At 37.7% G+C, this 13,909-nt stretch overlaps 1 protein-coding gene across 1 annotated transcript in view; it reads left to right on the forward strand.

The window, feature by feature from the left end:
- The window catches only part of MFSD14B (major facilitator superfamily domain containing 14B), a 123,077-nt gene that overhangs the window by 89,660 nt on the left and 19,508 nt on the right, over positions 1–13,909 (forward strand). Inside the window, exons 5-8 of the mRNA XM_068974114.1 lie at positions 2,216–2,330; positions 6,182–6,400; positions 7,272–7,385; positions 11,969–12,040. Coding sequence (XP_068830215.1) covers positions 2,216–2,330; positions 6,182–6,400; positions 7,272–7,385; positions 11,969–12,040 — 520 coding nt within the window. The remainder of the gene's footprint in view (positions 1–2,215; positions 2,331–6,181; positions 6,401–7,271; positions 7,386–11,968; positions 12,041–13,909) is intronic.

Below are 13,909 nucleotides of genomic sequence, written 5' to 3' on the forward strand. Positions count from 1 at the left end.
ACAATACATACAGTGCACTTTTCAACCTTTGCAGACCAATTGTTCCTGTATTTTCATTTGAACTCTTTGCTAATACTGAAAACAAGTAGGCAGTTGCCATCATGTCCATTTTATAAATGAGGACATGAAATTAAGTCTAAGATAGTTACTTAGGTGAAGAATAGAAATAAAAGATGTCTCTAAGGGCAGTTGTATTTGTCGTGAGGTAAGTTACATGATTGGGTCCTGGGAGGGAGCAGACAGTCTCTGTACTCACTCAGTTGTGGCTCATTTGACTTTGAAGATGTGTTGTTTTTGTCAGCTCATGCAGCAATCCCCAAGCTTTTTGGCACCAGGGACCAGTTTCACAGAAGACAATTTTTTCACAGACAAGGAGGGGTGGGTGTGTGTTTCTGGTTGTAATGAGAGCAGTGGGGAGCCATGGGGAACAGCAGGTGAAGCTTCTCTTGCTCACCTCTCACTGGGTGGCCCGCTTCCTAACAGGCCACAGTCCACTGCCTGGGGGTTGAAGACCCCTGTTCTAGGGCACTGACATGAACATAGTTTACATCAAAAGTCAAGAGTCCAACTTTCCTGATGGTCCAGTTGGAATTCTGTCTGCCAATGCACGGGACATGAATTTGATCCCTGGCCCAGGAAGATTCCACATGCCACTGGGCAAGTAGGCCAGTGTGCCACAGCTATTGAAGCCTCGTGCCCTAGAGCTGGTGCCCCACAATAAGCCACTGCAATGAGAAGCCCACCCGCCACAACTCGTGAAAGCCTGCATCCAGCAACAAAGACCCAATGCAGACAAAAATGAATTAATTTTTTAAAAGGGGGCAGGAGTCACTTTAGTGTGTACCGTATTATGTCCAGCAGCCTATTCTGAATCATAATGTGAATTTTAATTTGATCTTATTTTTTCATGATAAATAGGGAGAGAATAATTAGCATGTAATAACCAAAGTCATTTGGTTAATAAAAATGTGTTGAAATTTGTACCTGACTTGTAACTTAGTTTTTATTGAGCCCAAAGAATGAATGATATTTTGGTCAGAATTCCTGTTGCTGAGATGCTATTCCTATGTGAATAACACAGTTTAGAATGGAAGGGTCTTTTGTGTTTCAGTCATTTTGGGTTTAAATGCAACTGATAGATTTGGGGGATACTCAATATGAATACTCTCGTTTGGTTATCTGATAGGAATTTTATGTCAATATTTGTCATGTTCTAAATGTGTTGACTACCTATAAGGAATCATTTTGGCTCCTACCAGATAGATTTTTATAAAATACTTTTTGGTATTGATTCTTTCTGTTCAAGAACAAGTCCTACTTCTCTGATGCATTAGTTTTTTTGTTTTTTCAGTGTCCTCTCAATATCTTACAATTTTTTTCTTTAGAATCTTAAAATGGTTTTACCTCTTCTCTTCCAGTTGTCATGCAGCTGTTTCTATTGCTTGTATTGACTAATGCATAAAATAGAAATCTTTCATTATTGTTAAATAAAAGTGATGAGTATGGACCTGTCTTCCTCATGTATACGAAGGAAATTTTATGTTTCATCCTTGAATATCAAACTAGCTTTTGGGTTGAAAAATACCAGTTCCTATTTTGGTTAGGGATTTTCTTTCTTAAAATCAAGGGAATATCAAGTTTTGATGCCATTAGTATCAGTGGAGATTATTTGAACTTTCTCCTTAAATCTGTTACCATGATTAATTATATTAATAGATTTCTAATATTGAAGCATCATTACATCCTAGAATTAAAATACTACATTTTGTTCGATGAGATTCTGTTGGCTAATATTTTAACTAGATTTTTGTTAAGCATCTATTTTATACGGTAGAAATTTTTTGTCTTATATTAATTTTTAAAATGCTTCCTGCTTTTGTGTGTATGTATTTTTCTCAGCTAAAACTCAGAAATTTAGAAAGTTTTAATTTCTGTTCTGGCTACCATTAAAACTAACTTTATTGCGTACTCCTACTTTTTCATGTTTTTAAACTGCATGTACTGACACCCCTTGAGCAACGACAGTATTGGTATGTTTCTACTTCCTCTCCATCTTGATTATAATTTTATTAGTTGTCCTTTATATCTTTAAATATACGTGTATTTTTACAATTTATATTTTGGTGTATAACCTTTATATGATATCTTTGGTTTTGATTATAAAAGTGTATATACACTACTTCTTTCATGAATGCTTAAAATAATCTTTTTATAGGTGGTATTTTGCAATGATTTCCATATCTGGAGTCTTCTCAGTCACGTTCTCTGTGATATTTGCCTATGTAGCTGATGTCACTCAGGAACATGAGCGAAGTACTGCTTATGGATGGGTAAGATAATAGATTGTGGTTTTTAACCAGAGAAATAATAAACATTCTACTAAAAATATACTAGAAAGTGAGCTTTTATTAAAATAGTGTTAATTATGTAAAGAAAATCCAAAACAGTTGAAATAAAAAAGGAGACTTGTGAGAAACTAAAAATAGCAAGGTAGAAATTGCTACTGGTTTATCCTTTGGTTTTAGTGTTGGAAGATTGGCAGGATATGTGAGTTGTCACTTGCAAAGTTTTTTTTAATTTGGTTTGATTTGTTTCTTGTTAGCTGATCTCTTGAGGAACCATAAACAGTAAACAGTTGCTACAATCATAGATCTCTGTGCACCTAATTAGAACTGGAGAGGTGATAGAACCTCAGTTATGTTAATTCATTGTCACTGTATTGCAGGTTGTATGACTCAGACACTTATTTGGAATGTAGTACTACAGAAAAAGGACTACATTCATTCAGGAAATAATTGTTGAGTCAATAACAAAAGTTATAGGAGACCTTTTTGGGATAATTGAATATTAGAAAGTCACATCTGATTTTCTTAGGCAAGATATTGGCATTGTGATTATGTAGGAGAAAAAAGACCTATAAAAGACGGCAGTCTGAAACCATTTAGGTCAGAGTGTCACAACGTTGAGAAATACTTAAGTAGTTCAATGGGGGAAAGTGACAGGTGAGCATTTGTGGGCATGTGTTCAATGCGTGAACCTCTTGGGGTATGTGGGTATGAACAGGGAAAGTTTTCCCTTCTTCCCTTTTAGGTTCTTTGAGTTAAGGGAGTGAAAGTCGCTCAGTTGTGTCCAACTCTTTGTGACTCCATGGACTATACAGTCCACTGAATTCCCCAGGCCAGAATACTGGAGTGGGGTAACCTTTCCCTTCTCCAGGGGATCTTCCCAACCCAGGGATCAAAGCCAGTTCTCCCGCATTGCAGGCGAATTCTTTACCAGCTGAGCCACAAGGGAAGAGTGAGCAAAATAATTAAATTGACATAAAGTTGGGGAGAACCTGTAGAACAAAATGGCAACCCACTCCAGTATTATTACCTGGGGAATCCTGAGGAGCCTGGTGGGCTACAGTCCATGGAGTTGCAAGAGTGAGACGTGATTTAGCAACTAAAACCAAAGATAGATTAATAGGAGAAAAAAAAATTTAATTTCATATGTGTGGGAGTCTCACAAAGATGTGAAAGGCTCAAGGACTGTCAGTGGGTGAGGCTTATATACCATCCTGAGCTAAGGAGAAAGATTATAGGGGTCTGGGACTTCAAAGGGGAGGAAGATAATTCACAGGAAGACAAGGAGAGCAAATCAAATGTTTGCCATTACATGTAGGTAAGTCTTTCTAATATTAAAAATTTATCTTTAGTACTTAGTATCTTTATTATAGTATTATCTTTTAATACAAAAAGTTATCTTTAGTATTTAGTATCTAATGTAAAAAGTTATCTAGTGTTTACCAGTATTTCTTGGTATAGGCCTCCTTTCTAAGCTCTTTTAGGTTGTTATCAGCTAAGTTCAGTCACTCAGTCGTGTCTGACTCTTAGACCCTATGGACTGCAGTAGGCTATTCTGGGAAAGGTAAAAAGCTTTGCCTGAGTCTCCTGGGTCATAATTGCCTTCTGTGTGAAACAATCCACATGCCAAAGTGGCACATTTTGGGGTAGCTTATTTTGCTCCCCTTTAGTGTACATTTTGTTCTTCTTTCAACTCTCCTGTGTTTGAAATGTTTATAGTAAGAAGATGGAAGAAGAAAGGTAACCTGACTGGATTGTTGAATGGTTGGAGAGGGACTGAAGGCCAGAAACTCAGGTTACTTCTCTCCTGAGTCTTATTCTTTCTATTAAATTCCACTTCCTGAAAGACAGTAAGCAGTCATTTAGTGTTGACTGAATGAATAATTGTATGGCTCAGTAATGGACATATATGCCAGTTACTGTTGTTCCACAAAACACAACAGTCATTTTTAGTTTGTTGACTTTAGACATCAGTAGTTTAAAAACTTTTCCAAGCCACTTGCCCTCTAGCTATTACTTGCTTCTCCTTCCTTCCTTCTTCCTACCTCCCCTGAATGTTTCTCATGTCATGTCCTAAGACAGGGACATCTCCTGAATGCTGTGGAGGAGGACAGAGGGAGAAACAGATAGGAAAGCTTCAAAGAAGGCAGGATGTTCAAGGTGGGCTTTTTAAGGGTGGTCAGCAGAGTTGAGGGGTGCCAGAAGCCTCATTTATCACACTTGTGAAGCTTTTCTCAACATTGCAGGAAACACCGTTCCTCTTCAGTTTTATTAGATTTTCTTTTGCCTTCATCAGAAAAATCCCTCACAAAGCTGCTGTGCTAAGCAGTAGTATTTAAGGAAGGATTTCAGAGAGAGAGAATTCTGGAACCAAAGTGGTCATGACTTAGTTTCCCTATCTCTAGCTCGGTTCTTCATCTGTAAAATGCCAGTTATAATAATGCCTGGTCATAGGTATGTTGAGAGAAGTTACTTAGAGGAGTGCCCTGCTGAAATATGCCCTCCAGGCCATAAGGCTGCCTGGACTGGATCATAGGACTCGGGGTTGGCCAATGACTAACCTTTACATTTAACTCTGTGTGTTAGATGTTGAGATGGCAAACCTGAAAAAAGAAATAGAAAAAAAGTTTGCAAGCTAGCTTACAGATACAGAATAATTAAAAATGTCCTTTTGACAAATACTGAGATATTTGTATGCTCCATGATCTTTAGTTCTTTACTCTTGGAATGCTATGTAATTAAGGCCAGGAGCCCTGTTTTCTTATTTTTCTAGCACATATAAATACTCAATAATTATTGAACCAGGGAATTCCTATTCCTCAAATTGGAATTCTATGTACTTCCTTTTTTCCCCCCAGAAATTTTTAACTTTTGGCTTTTATAATTTTGGTATAATACTAATTTCCAATACATTGTATTTTTACAGTCACTTGGGGGTTATGGATAAAGGAAGAATATCATTGGTTACCCAGGAGTCATAATTTCAGTCATAGTTAATGATTTCTGTAGTTGCTATTAAAATCCATTAGAAGTTTAGATGACCAGCTTATAAATGTGCTTTTCACACTCAATCTGGTTATAATTTGGAGGCTGTCCACTTAAGCTTCTGAACATTCAGACTACATTTCAAAATAAAGAGAGCCTTCTACATGCTTATATGGATTCAAGTTGTAAGTGTGATCAGCTGACTCAGTGGTCTTTGGTATTAGGACGTTGGGGGTGACAGCATGACAGAAACTCCTAGCCCAGGGATTTCTCTAGTTACAAAGCTTTTGAGGTCTCCTTCAACAAATCTTTTTGCATTTTTGTTGTTGTTATATAGCTTTTTCTAAGACTGCCAGGGATTTCCACCCCCAGTTAGTGCTAATGAAATGGTGAAACGGTGCACAGTTTTGGAAGATGAAATCAAGCCTAGTTTCTGAGTAATTTGTAGATTTTGTTATCAACCCTGCAAAAACTTTTTTGTTCCTTTCTCTCTATATCCCTGTTCCCTAATTACAGAAGATTAAAATATGTGTGGTTTATTTGTGGGGAAGGTTTTACAATTTTTATTTCTAAATAAATCATTTTTTTGTTCATGTAGCTTTCTAGAGTAACTTCTAGAAAGCTACAAGAATTAGAAAGTTATTCAAATTAGTTAATAACTTGTGAGCAAATTCTTAGAAGAAAATTACTTTTCATTCTTAAAAGTTGTATGCAATACAGTCCTATTGTATTTTTAAAGTTAGAGAAGGATGGTTTTAGATATGCACCTGTGGGACCCTGGTTGGAAACAGGAATGTAAGTGCGCACCTGCTGTAGATGCAACCCTGGGTGAGAGTGTTCTTTCTTCATAGGTCTCAGCCACTTTTGCAGCCAGTCTGGTTAGCAGCCCAGCCATTGGAGCGTACCTTTCTGCCAGTTATGGAGACAGCGTTGTTGTGCTAGTAGCCACAGTGGTAGCTCTTCTAGACATCTGCTTCATCTTGTTGGCTGTTCCGGAATCTTTGCCAGAGAAAATGAGACCTCTCTCCTGGGGAGCCCGGATTTCTTGGAAACAAGCAGACCCTTTTGCGGTAAATAAAAACATGAAAACACTTACTTTCCTAAATATCTTTCTAAACCATGCAAATAAAAGTGCATTTCTGCAGATTCAAGCATCCTAGCAGTTGCTGGTTTATTGTTTTTCTCTAGTAAAAATAGAAAAAAATTAATTGAAAATAAGGGACAGAGGTGAACTGTACACCAAAGAATATATAAAATTGATAATTCTTAAGAGTCGGACACGACTGATTGACTGAACTGAAGTATGTGGTTACCATGAGAGACGAGATGCGCTTTTGGTGCAACTTTTGGTCTACTCAGACATCCTGTGTAGAAAAGAGTGTAAGGATTTTGGGCAAAGGTATAATATTGAAAAAGTTGTTACTAGTCAGAGAATCTTGTCACTGACCTCATGCCTGGAGCACATTTATTTTTCTGCCAATAGTGTGGGCAAATTATTAATATTTTAAAGAATAAATTTATGTGTAATGAAAACCATGTAATGTTTGTGGCTTTAAAGGAGTTATTATGAGTGAAAAGAGATGAGATTTTCTTAAAAGGTTCTGTAGCAATGTGGATTTTTTTATTTTTCAGAGTCTGTTCATAGTATGTCCAGGATCTGTTTCAGTATATGAACCAGTATTCATATGAGATGAGCAAAAATGTTTTTTTAAAAAAGAGAAAAGACTGTAATATATGAAATATATACCTCTGAAATTAGGACTTGTAATGTCCTTAGAGAGGTGGTAATAGATTTAATGTTAAGGCTCACTTCCTTTTTTAATCCATTCATCTTTTGTTATCCACCTTAAGAAATCAAAAAACAGTGAAGCTAATATCCCAGAATATCAGTGACATCAGTATCTATTTGCTTTTTATGTTTCTGTTTCTGCTTATTTCTAGTCACTGAAGAAAGTTGGAAAAGATTCTACCATTTTGCTAATCTGCATCACTGTTTTTCTTTCATACCTTCCTGAAGCTGGGCAGTATTCAAGTTTTTTTCTCTATCTCAGGCAGGTGAGTAAGGAATGCCGGAAAATCAGAGACTGGGATCGGTCTTGAAGTGTTTTGTGGAAAAACCCCGGGTACCTCAGCTGGTAAGAATCCACCTGCTATGCAGGAGACCTTGGTTCAATTCCTGGGTTGGGAAGTTCCCCTGAGGAGGGCATGGAAACCCACTCCAGTATTTGTGCATAGAGAATCCCCACGGACAGAGGAGCCTGGTGGACTACAGTCCATGGAGTCGCAAAGAGTCAGACACGACTGAGCAGCTAAGCACACAGCCTGTAAGAGGAAAAAATGTGTTGACTTACTTATAGTTGTAAACGTAGGTGCTGACATATAATTAGTAGTCAGGAGAACTCTAGTGCAATAATTTTTTAAAATACAATGTTCACTGTGGGAAAAATTTCCTTGAGAATTATGAGAATTACACAGAAATAATTAGTAGAAACAAAATTTATTAAATTATTAAATTTCAGAGAGGTAAAGTTTATTTCAGAAGAACCGTGACCCCTGGGTCTGACTGATCACATTCAGTTTGCCTAGCCATCTACAGTAGGCCACTGTAGGGACTTTCCTGGCAGTCCAGTGGTTAAGATTCCATGCTTCCAGTGCAGATGATGTAGGTTCGGTGCCTGGTTGGGGAAGTAAGATCCCACATGTTGCAAACCACCCCCACCTGCCCCTGACACACTCCCCACTGAAAACAAAAACAAAAAAACACCACTGTGGACTTCACGGTAGGTCACAGATAATGACCAAAGTAATCTTTTCTGTCTTCTGATTTTTCTCCCTTTAAAAGTTATGCTTCACATTTTCCCCCAAAAGGCAGTTGACTTAAGGCAATTTTAAAAAGTTTGCTTTTCCAGCTGCTGTCTCAGGTCTCTCTGGTTGCTGAGGTCTGAACTGCCTTTCATTGTAATCCTGCCTTGGTCTTTCACTGATTTTACTGGAAGTCCTTCTTTTAGTGGTTTACTCCACTTTGTCAGAGCAAGCCTCCCCCTAAGATAAATTCCTCTATTTTTAGAGATATTTCAAATAAAATTTGTTAAGTTTGCCACTCATAGTTTTCCTGAGAGTGTGAGACTATAGTATTTTATATGGTAGCACATTTAAGTAAAGCTTTTTTTTCAAGCAGTTCTTTTTTTGTTTTACTCATTTATGGTTGGAGGATGCTGGAGATTTAGAGGGAAAAGTAGTGAGATACTGTGTTTTGTGTGTGTGTGTGTGTGTATGTGCTCAGTCAGTCTGTTATGTCCAACTCTTTGTGGCCCCGTGGACTATAACCTGCCAGGCTCTCTGCCCATGGAATTTTCCAGGCAAGAATACTGGAGTGGGGTTTTTCCTAACTCCAGGGAATCTTCCTGACCCAAGGATCAAACCCATGTTTCTTGCATCTCCCACACTGGCAGGTGGGTTCTTTACTACTAGCGCCCCCTGGGAAGCCCAGGAGTTAAATGTAGAAAATTACATATGCATCATTAAATGTACATTTAATGTGGAAAATAATGTAGGAAAAATGGGAAAGCCCAAGGAAGAAAGTAAAAAAAAAGTCTCCTTTCTTCACATGTATAGTTAACAACAGTGAATATTTTCTTCTCTATCCATTTTTCCTATCAGTTCAGTTCAGTCACTCAGTTGTGTCTGACTCTTTGTGACCCCATGAATTGCAGCACGCCAGGCCTCCCTGTTCATCACCAACTCCCAGAGTTCACTCAAACTCACGTCCATCAAGTCGGTGATGCCATCCAGCCATCTCATCCTCTGTCATCGCCTTTTCCTCCTGCCCCCAATCCCTCCCAGCATCAGAGTCTTTTCCAATGAGTCAGCTCTTCACATGAGGTGGCCAAAGTACTGGAGTTTCAGGTTTAACATCATTCCTTCCATAGAACACCCAGATCCCCTTGCAGTCCAAGGGACTCTCAAGAGTCTTCTCCAACACCACAGTTCAAAAGCAGCAATTCTTTGGCGCTCAGGTTTCTTCACAGTCCAACTCTACATATGCTTATATCACCATCAACAACAACAGTTAAAACAAATCAGAATAATTCTGTTATTCTGTATTTATGCTCACTTTTTAGAGCTCACATACAATTAACACACATATTTTTAGTTTAAATTGTGTTTACTTATAAATCATCTATTTTATAAGAAATTTAATATCCAGTATATATTTAAAACTTTATTCAACAATAAAAAGACATATAACTCAACTAAAAAAGTAGGCAAAAAATTTTGAATACATATTTCTTCAAGGAAAATATACAGATGGCCAATAAGCACATGAGAGGATGGCTAACATCATTACCCATCAAGGAAACCAAACACACCTGCTAAGAAAGCTGTAATAAAAAAGAAACAACAACAACTTAAGATATGGAGAAATGGCAACCCTCATACATGCTGGTGGGAATGTAAAATGGGGTAGCTACTGTGGAAAAGAGCCTGGTGGTTCCTCAGTGTCCAGCATAGGGTTCCCAGCAAATCTATTTCTAGGTATATAGCCAAGAGAATTGAAAACACCTATCTGTACAAAAACACTTAACAAAAATTATTATTCATATAGCCAAAAAGTAGAAGCAAAGTAGAAACAGCCTATCTGCCTATTAACTGATGAAATGGATCAACAAACATGATACATCTGTACAATGCAATGTACAGGGGGTTTTTTTTGGCAATAAAAAGCAATGAAGCACTGACACATGCTACAAGATGGGTGAACTTTGAAAACGTTATGCTAAATGAAAGAACTCAGAACCATATATAGTGTGATTCCATTTATATGAAAGGCTCCGAATAAATAAATTCAGAGAGACAGGAAGTAGATTACTGACTGGGTGGTGGGGTAGGTTGTGGGAATGGGACTCCTAATGGGGTACCATGTTTCTTTGAAGAGTGATGAGATCTTCTAAAATTTTTCATGGTAATAATTGCCCAACTCTGTATCAATACTGTACAGTGCTTAGTTGCTCAGTTGTGTCCAACTCTTTGGTACCCCATGCACTGTAGCCTACCAGGCTCCTCTGTCCATGGGGATTCTCCAGGCAAGAATACTGGAGTGGCTTGCTATGCTGTCCTCTAGGGGTTCTTCCCAACCCAGGGATCGAACCCAGGTCTCCCACATTGCAGGCAGATTCTTTACTATATAAGCCACCAGGGAAACCCATATCAATACTAAAACCATTGAATTGAATTGTGCGCTTGCAATGGGTGGGTTGTATGGTATTTTTAATTCTACCTCAGTAAAGCTGTTTTAGAAATATATTTATTGGGGAATGAGGGGGGATGGACTAGGTTTTTAGGGTTAGTGGATAGAAACTTTTACATATAGAATGAATGGACAACAAAGTCCTACTGTATATCACAGTGTATATAGCACTCTGTATATTCAGTGTCCTGGGAAAAGAACATAAGAATGTATAGAATGTATAACTGAGTCACTTTGCTATATAGCACAAGTTAATACAACATTGTAAATCAACTGTACTTCAATTAAAAAATACATACATGGGCTTCCCTGGTGGCTCAACAGGAAGGACTCTCTGCAGTCCAGGAGACGTGGGTTCTATCCTGAGTTGGGAAGATCCCCTACAGAAGGAAATGGCAACCCACTCTGGTATTCTTGCCTGAGAAGTCCCATGGACAGAGGAGCCTGGTAAGCTACAGTCCATGGGGTTGCAAAAGTAAACATGACTTAGCAACTAAACCACCATAGATTCCAATTTTTTAAATTGCATTCAATTGGAGAGTGATAGGATAGTGTTAATGTCAGCAGCACTGGTTTGGGAATCAGAAGTTCTGGCTCTCTTTCATTAGCTAATTGTGTGGTTTGAAGCAAGATAATCATTTATGAAATGTGAAGATTATTTACAATAATTTTTACAGTTTTTTTCTGGATTTTATAGTTTCAATAGATGGGAAACTAACTTTAAAAACTTGATGTTTAAAACTTAAAATTTCAGGCATTTCATAGCTGCTCTTAAGCTTAAGAGGCTTAGAAATCATTGCTAGCTAACTTTGGCTGCTCATTGGAATAACCATGGGAGCTTTTTAAAACATACCTGTGTCTGGGCCCAGAGAGTCTGATTTAATTGATATCACGTGAGTTCCAGCATCTCTTTTCTCCCCTCTCCCTTTCTCGGTTGCCCACATGATTTTAATATGCAAGCAAAGTTGAGAACCACTTAACTTTCTAAGTGAACATATTCTATGTTGACAGCATCAAAAATCAAATTTTTCTTTTCTTCATTTTGTTCCCTAGTAGTGGATAATGTTACATAGCTCTTGGTGGATTGTAGTGGGGAAAGCATATGAAAACAGTAGGGAGACCTGTAAGAGAAAATATTGTGCTAGTAGTTAATCTTAGTTATATTAAGTTGTGCCTGCTTACAGTGATTTCTCATGACAGGTTTAGCTATAAATTATTAGTTAAATAGGTTTAGCTTTGAGCACTGCATAAATTTCCATTGTCAAGGTTTCATGAACTTTCCTCAACTATTTTATTCTATAGCTTTAATGGAACATAACATTTCTTGTTATTTATATAATGCAAAAAATTTATATTATTTATACATTGCAAAATGTGTTCATCTTCACAGGTCATAGGATTTGGATCTGTTAAAATTGCAGCCTTCATAGCTATGGTAGGAATTCTGTCTATTGTGGCTCAGGTGAGTATTATTTTACCCATCCACCCCACTTTTTTTTTTTTTTTTTTAAACATTTTTAATCTGAAGTAACTTTGGATTCACAGGAAGCTGCAAAGAAATATTCGTGAAGGTCTCTTGCACCCCTGTATCAGTTCTGTTCCTTCCCTGCCATGGTAGCATGTTATACAGCTATGAACAATATCATACCCACTGTATCCACTAATGTGGATACGGATCATAGAATTATTCTCTTTTTAGTAAAATCTGGAGGTTATGATATAGGAAGAATTTAATATAAATATTTTAAAATTAATTTCTTAATTGAAGGATAATTGCTTTACAGAATTTTATTGCTTTCTGTCAAACATCAACATGAATCAGCCATAGGTATACATGTGTTCCCTCCCTCTTAAACCTCACTCCCACCTCCCTCTCCATCCCAACCCTCTAGTTGATGCAGAGACCCTGTTTGATTTCCCTGAGACATACAGCAAATTCCCATTGGCTATCTATCTTACATATGGTAATGTAAGTTTCCATGTTACTCTGTCCCTACATCTCACCCTCTACAGCCCTCTCCCTGGGTCCATAAGTCTATTCTCTATGTCCATTGCTTCTTCGCTGCCCTCTAAATAAATTCTTTGGTACCATCTTTCTAGATTCTATATATGTGCATTAGTGTACAATATTTATCTTTCTAATTCTGACTTACCTCACTCTGTATAATAGGCTCTAGGTTCATCCATCTCATTAGAACTGACTCAAATTCCTTTTTATGGCTGAATAATATTTCATTATGTTTTGTACCATAACTTCTTTATCCATTCCTTTGTCAATGAACATCTAGGTTGTGTCCATGTTCTAGCTATTGTAAATAGTGCTGCAGTGAACATTGGGGTACATGGCGGTTTTTTTCAGTTTTGGTTTCCTCAAGGTATATGCCCAATAGTGGGATTGCTGAGTCATATGATATTTCTAGTTTTTTATTCCTACCATCTTCCATCATGTCTATGTCACTTTACATTTACATCAACAGTGCAAGAGGGTTCCCTTTTCTCCACATCCTCTCCAGCATTTATTGTTAGACTTTTTGATGATAGCTCTTCTGACATGTGTGAGGTGATATCTCATTGTATTTTTGATGTGCATTTCTCTAAAAATGAGTGATACTGAGAATCTTTTAGTATGTTTGTTAACCATTGGTGGGTCTTCTTTGGAGAAATGTCCGTTTAGGTCTTTTCCCCACGTTTTGATTGGGTTGTTTGCTTTTCTGGTATTGAGTTGTATGAGCTGCTTGTATATTATGGAAATTAATCCTTTGTCAGTTGTTTCATTTGCTATTATTTTCTCATTCTGAAGTTTGTCTTTTCACCTTGCTTATAATTTCCTTTCCTGTATAAAAGCTTTTAAGTTTAATCAGGTCCCACTTCTTTGCTTTTGTTTTTATTTCCATTACTCTAGGAGGTGGGTCATAGTGGATCTTGCTTTGATTTATGTTCTCGAGTGTTCTGCTAATGTTTTCCTCTAAGAGTTTTATAGTTTCTGGTGTTACATTTAGGTCTTTAATCCATTTAGAGTTTATCTTTCTGTATGGTGTTAGTTCAGTTCAGTTTAGTCGCTCAGTCATGTCTGACTCTTTGCGACCCCATGAACTGCAGCACACCAGGCCTCCCTGTCCATCACCAACTCCCAGAGTCCGCCCAAACCCATGTCCATTGAGTCAGTGATGCCATGCAACCATCTCAGGCTCTGTCATCCCCTTCTCCTCCTGCCTCCAAACTTTCCCTGCATCAGGGTCTTTTGAAATGAGTCAGCTCTTCACATCAGGTGGCCAAAGTACTGGAGTTTCAGCTTCAACATCAGTCCTTCCAATGAACACCCAGGACTGAT

This window comes from Capricornis sumatraensis, chromosome 6 (genome assembly GCF_032405125.1).
Source record: "Capricornis sumatraensis isolate serow.1 chromosome 6, serow.2, whole genome shotgun sequence".
NCBI classification, from domain to species: domain Eukaryota; kingdom Metazoa; phylum Chordata; class Mammalia; order Artiodactyla; family Bovidae; genus Capricornis; species Capricornis sumatraensis.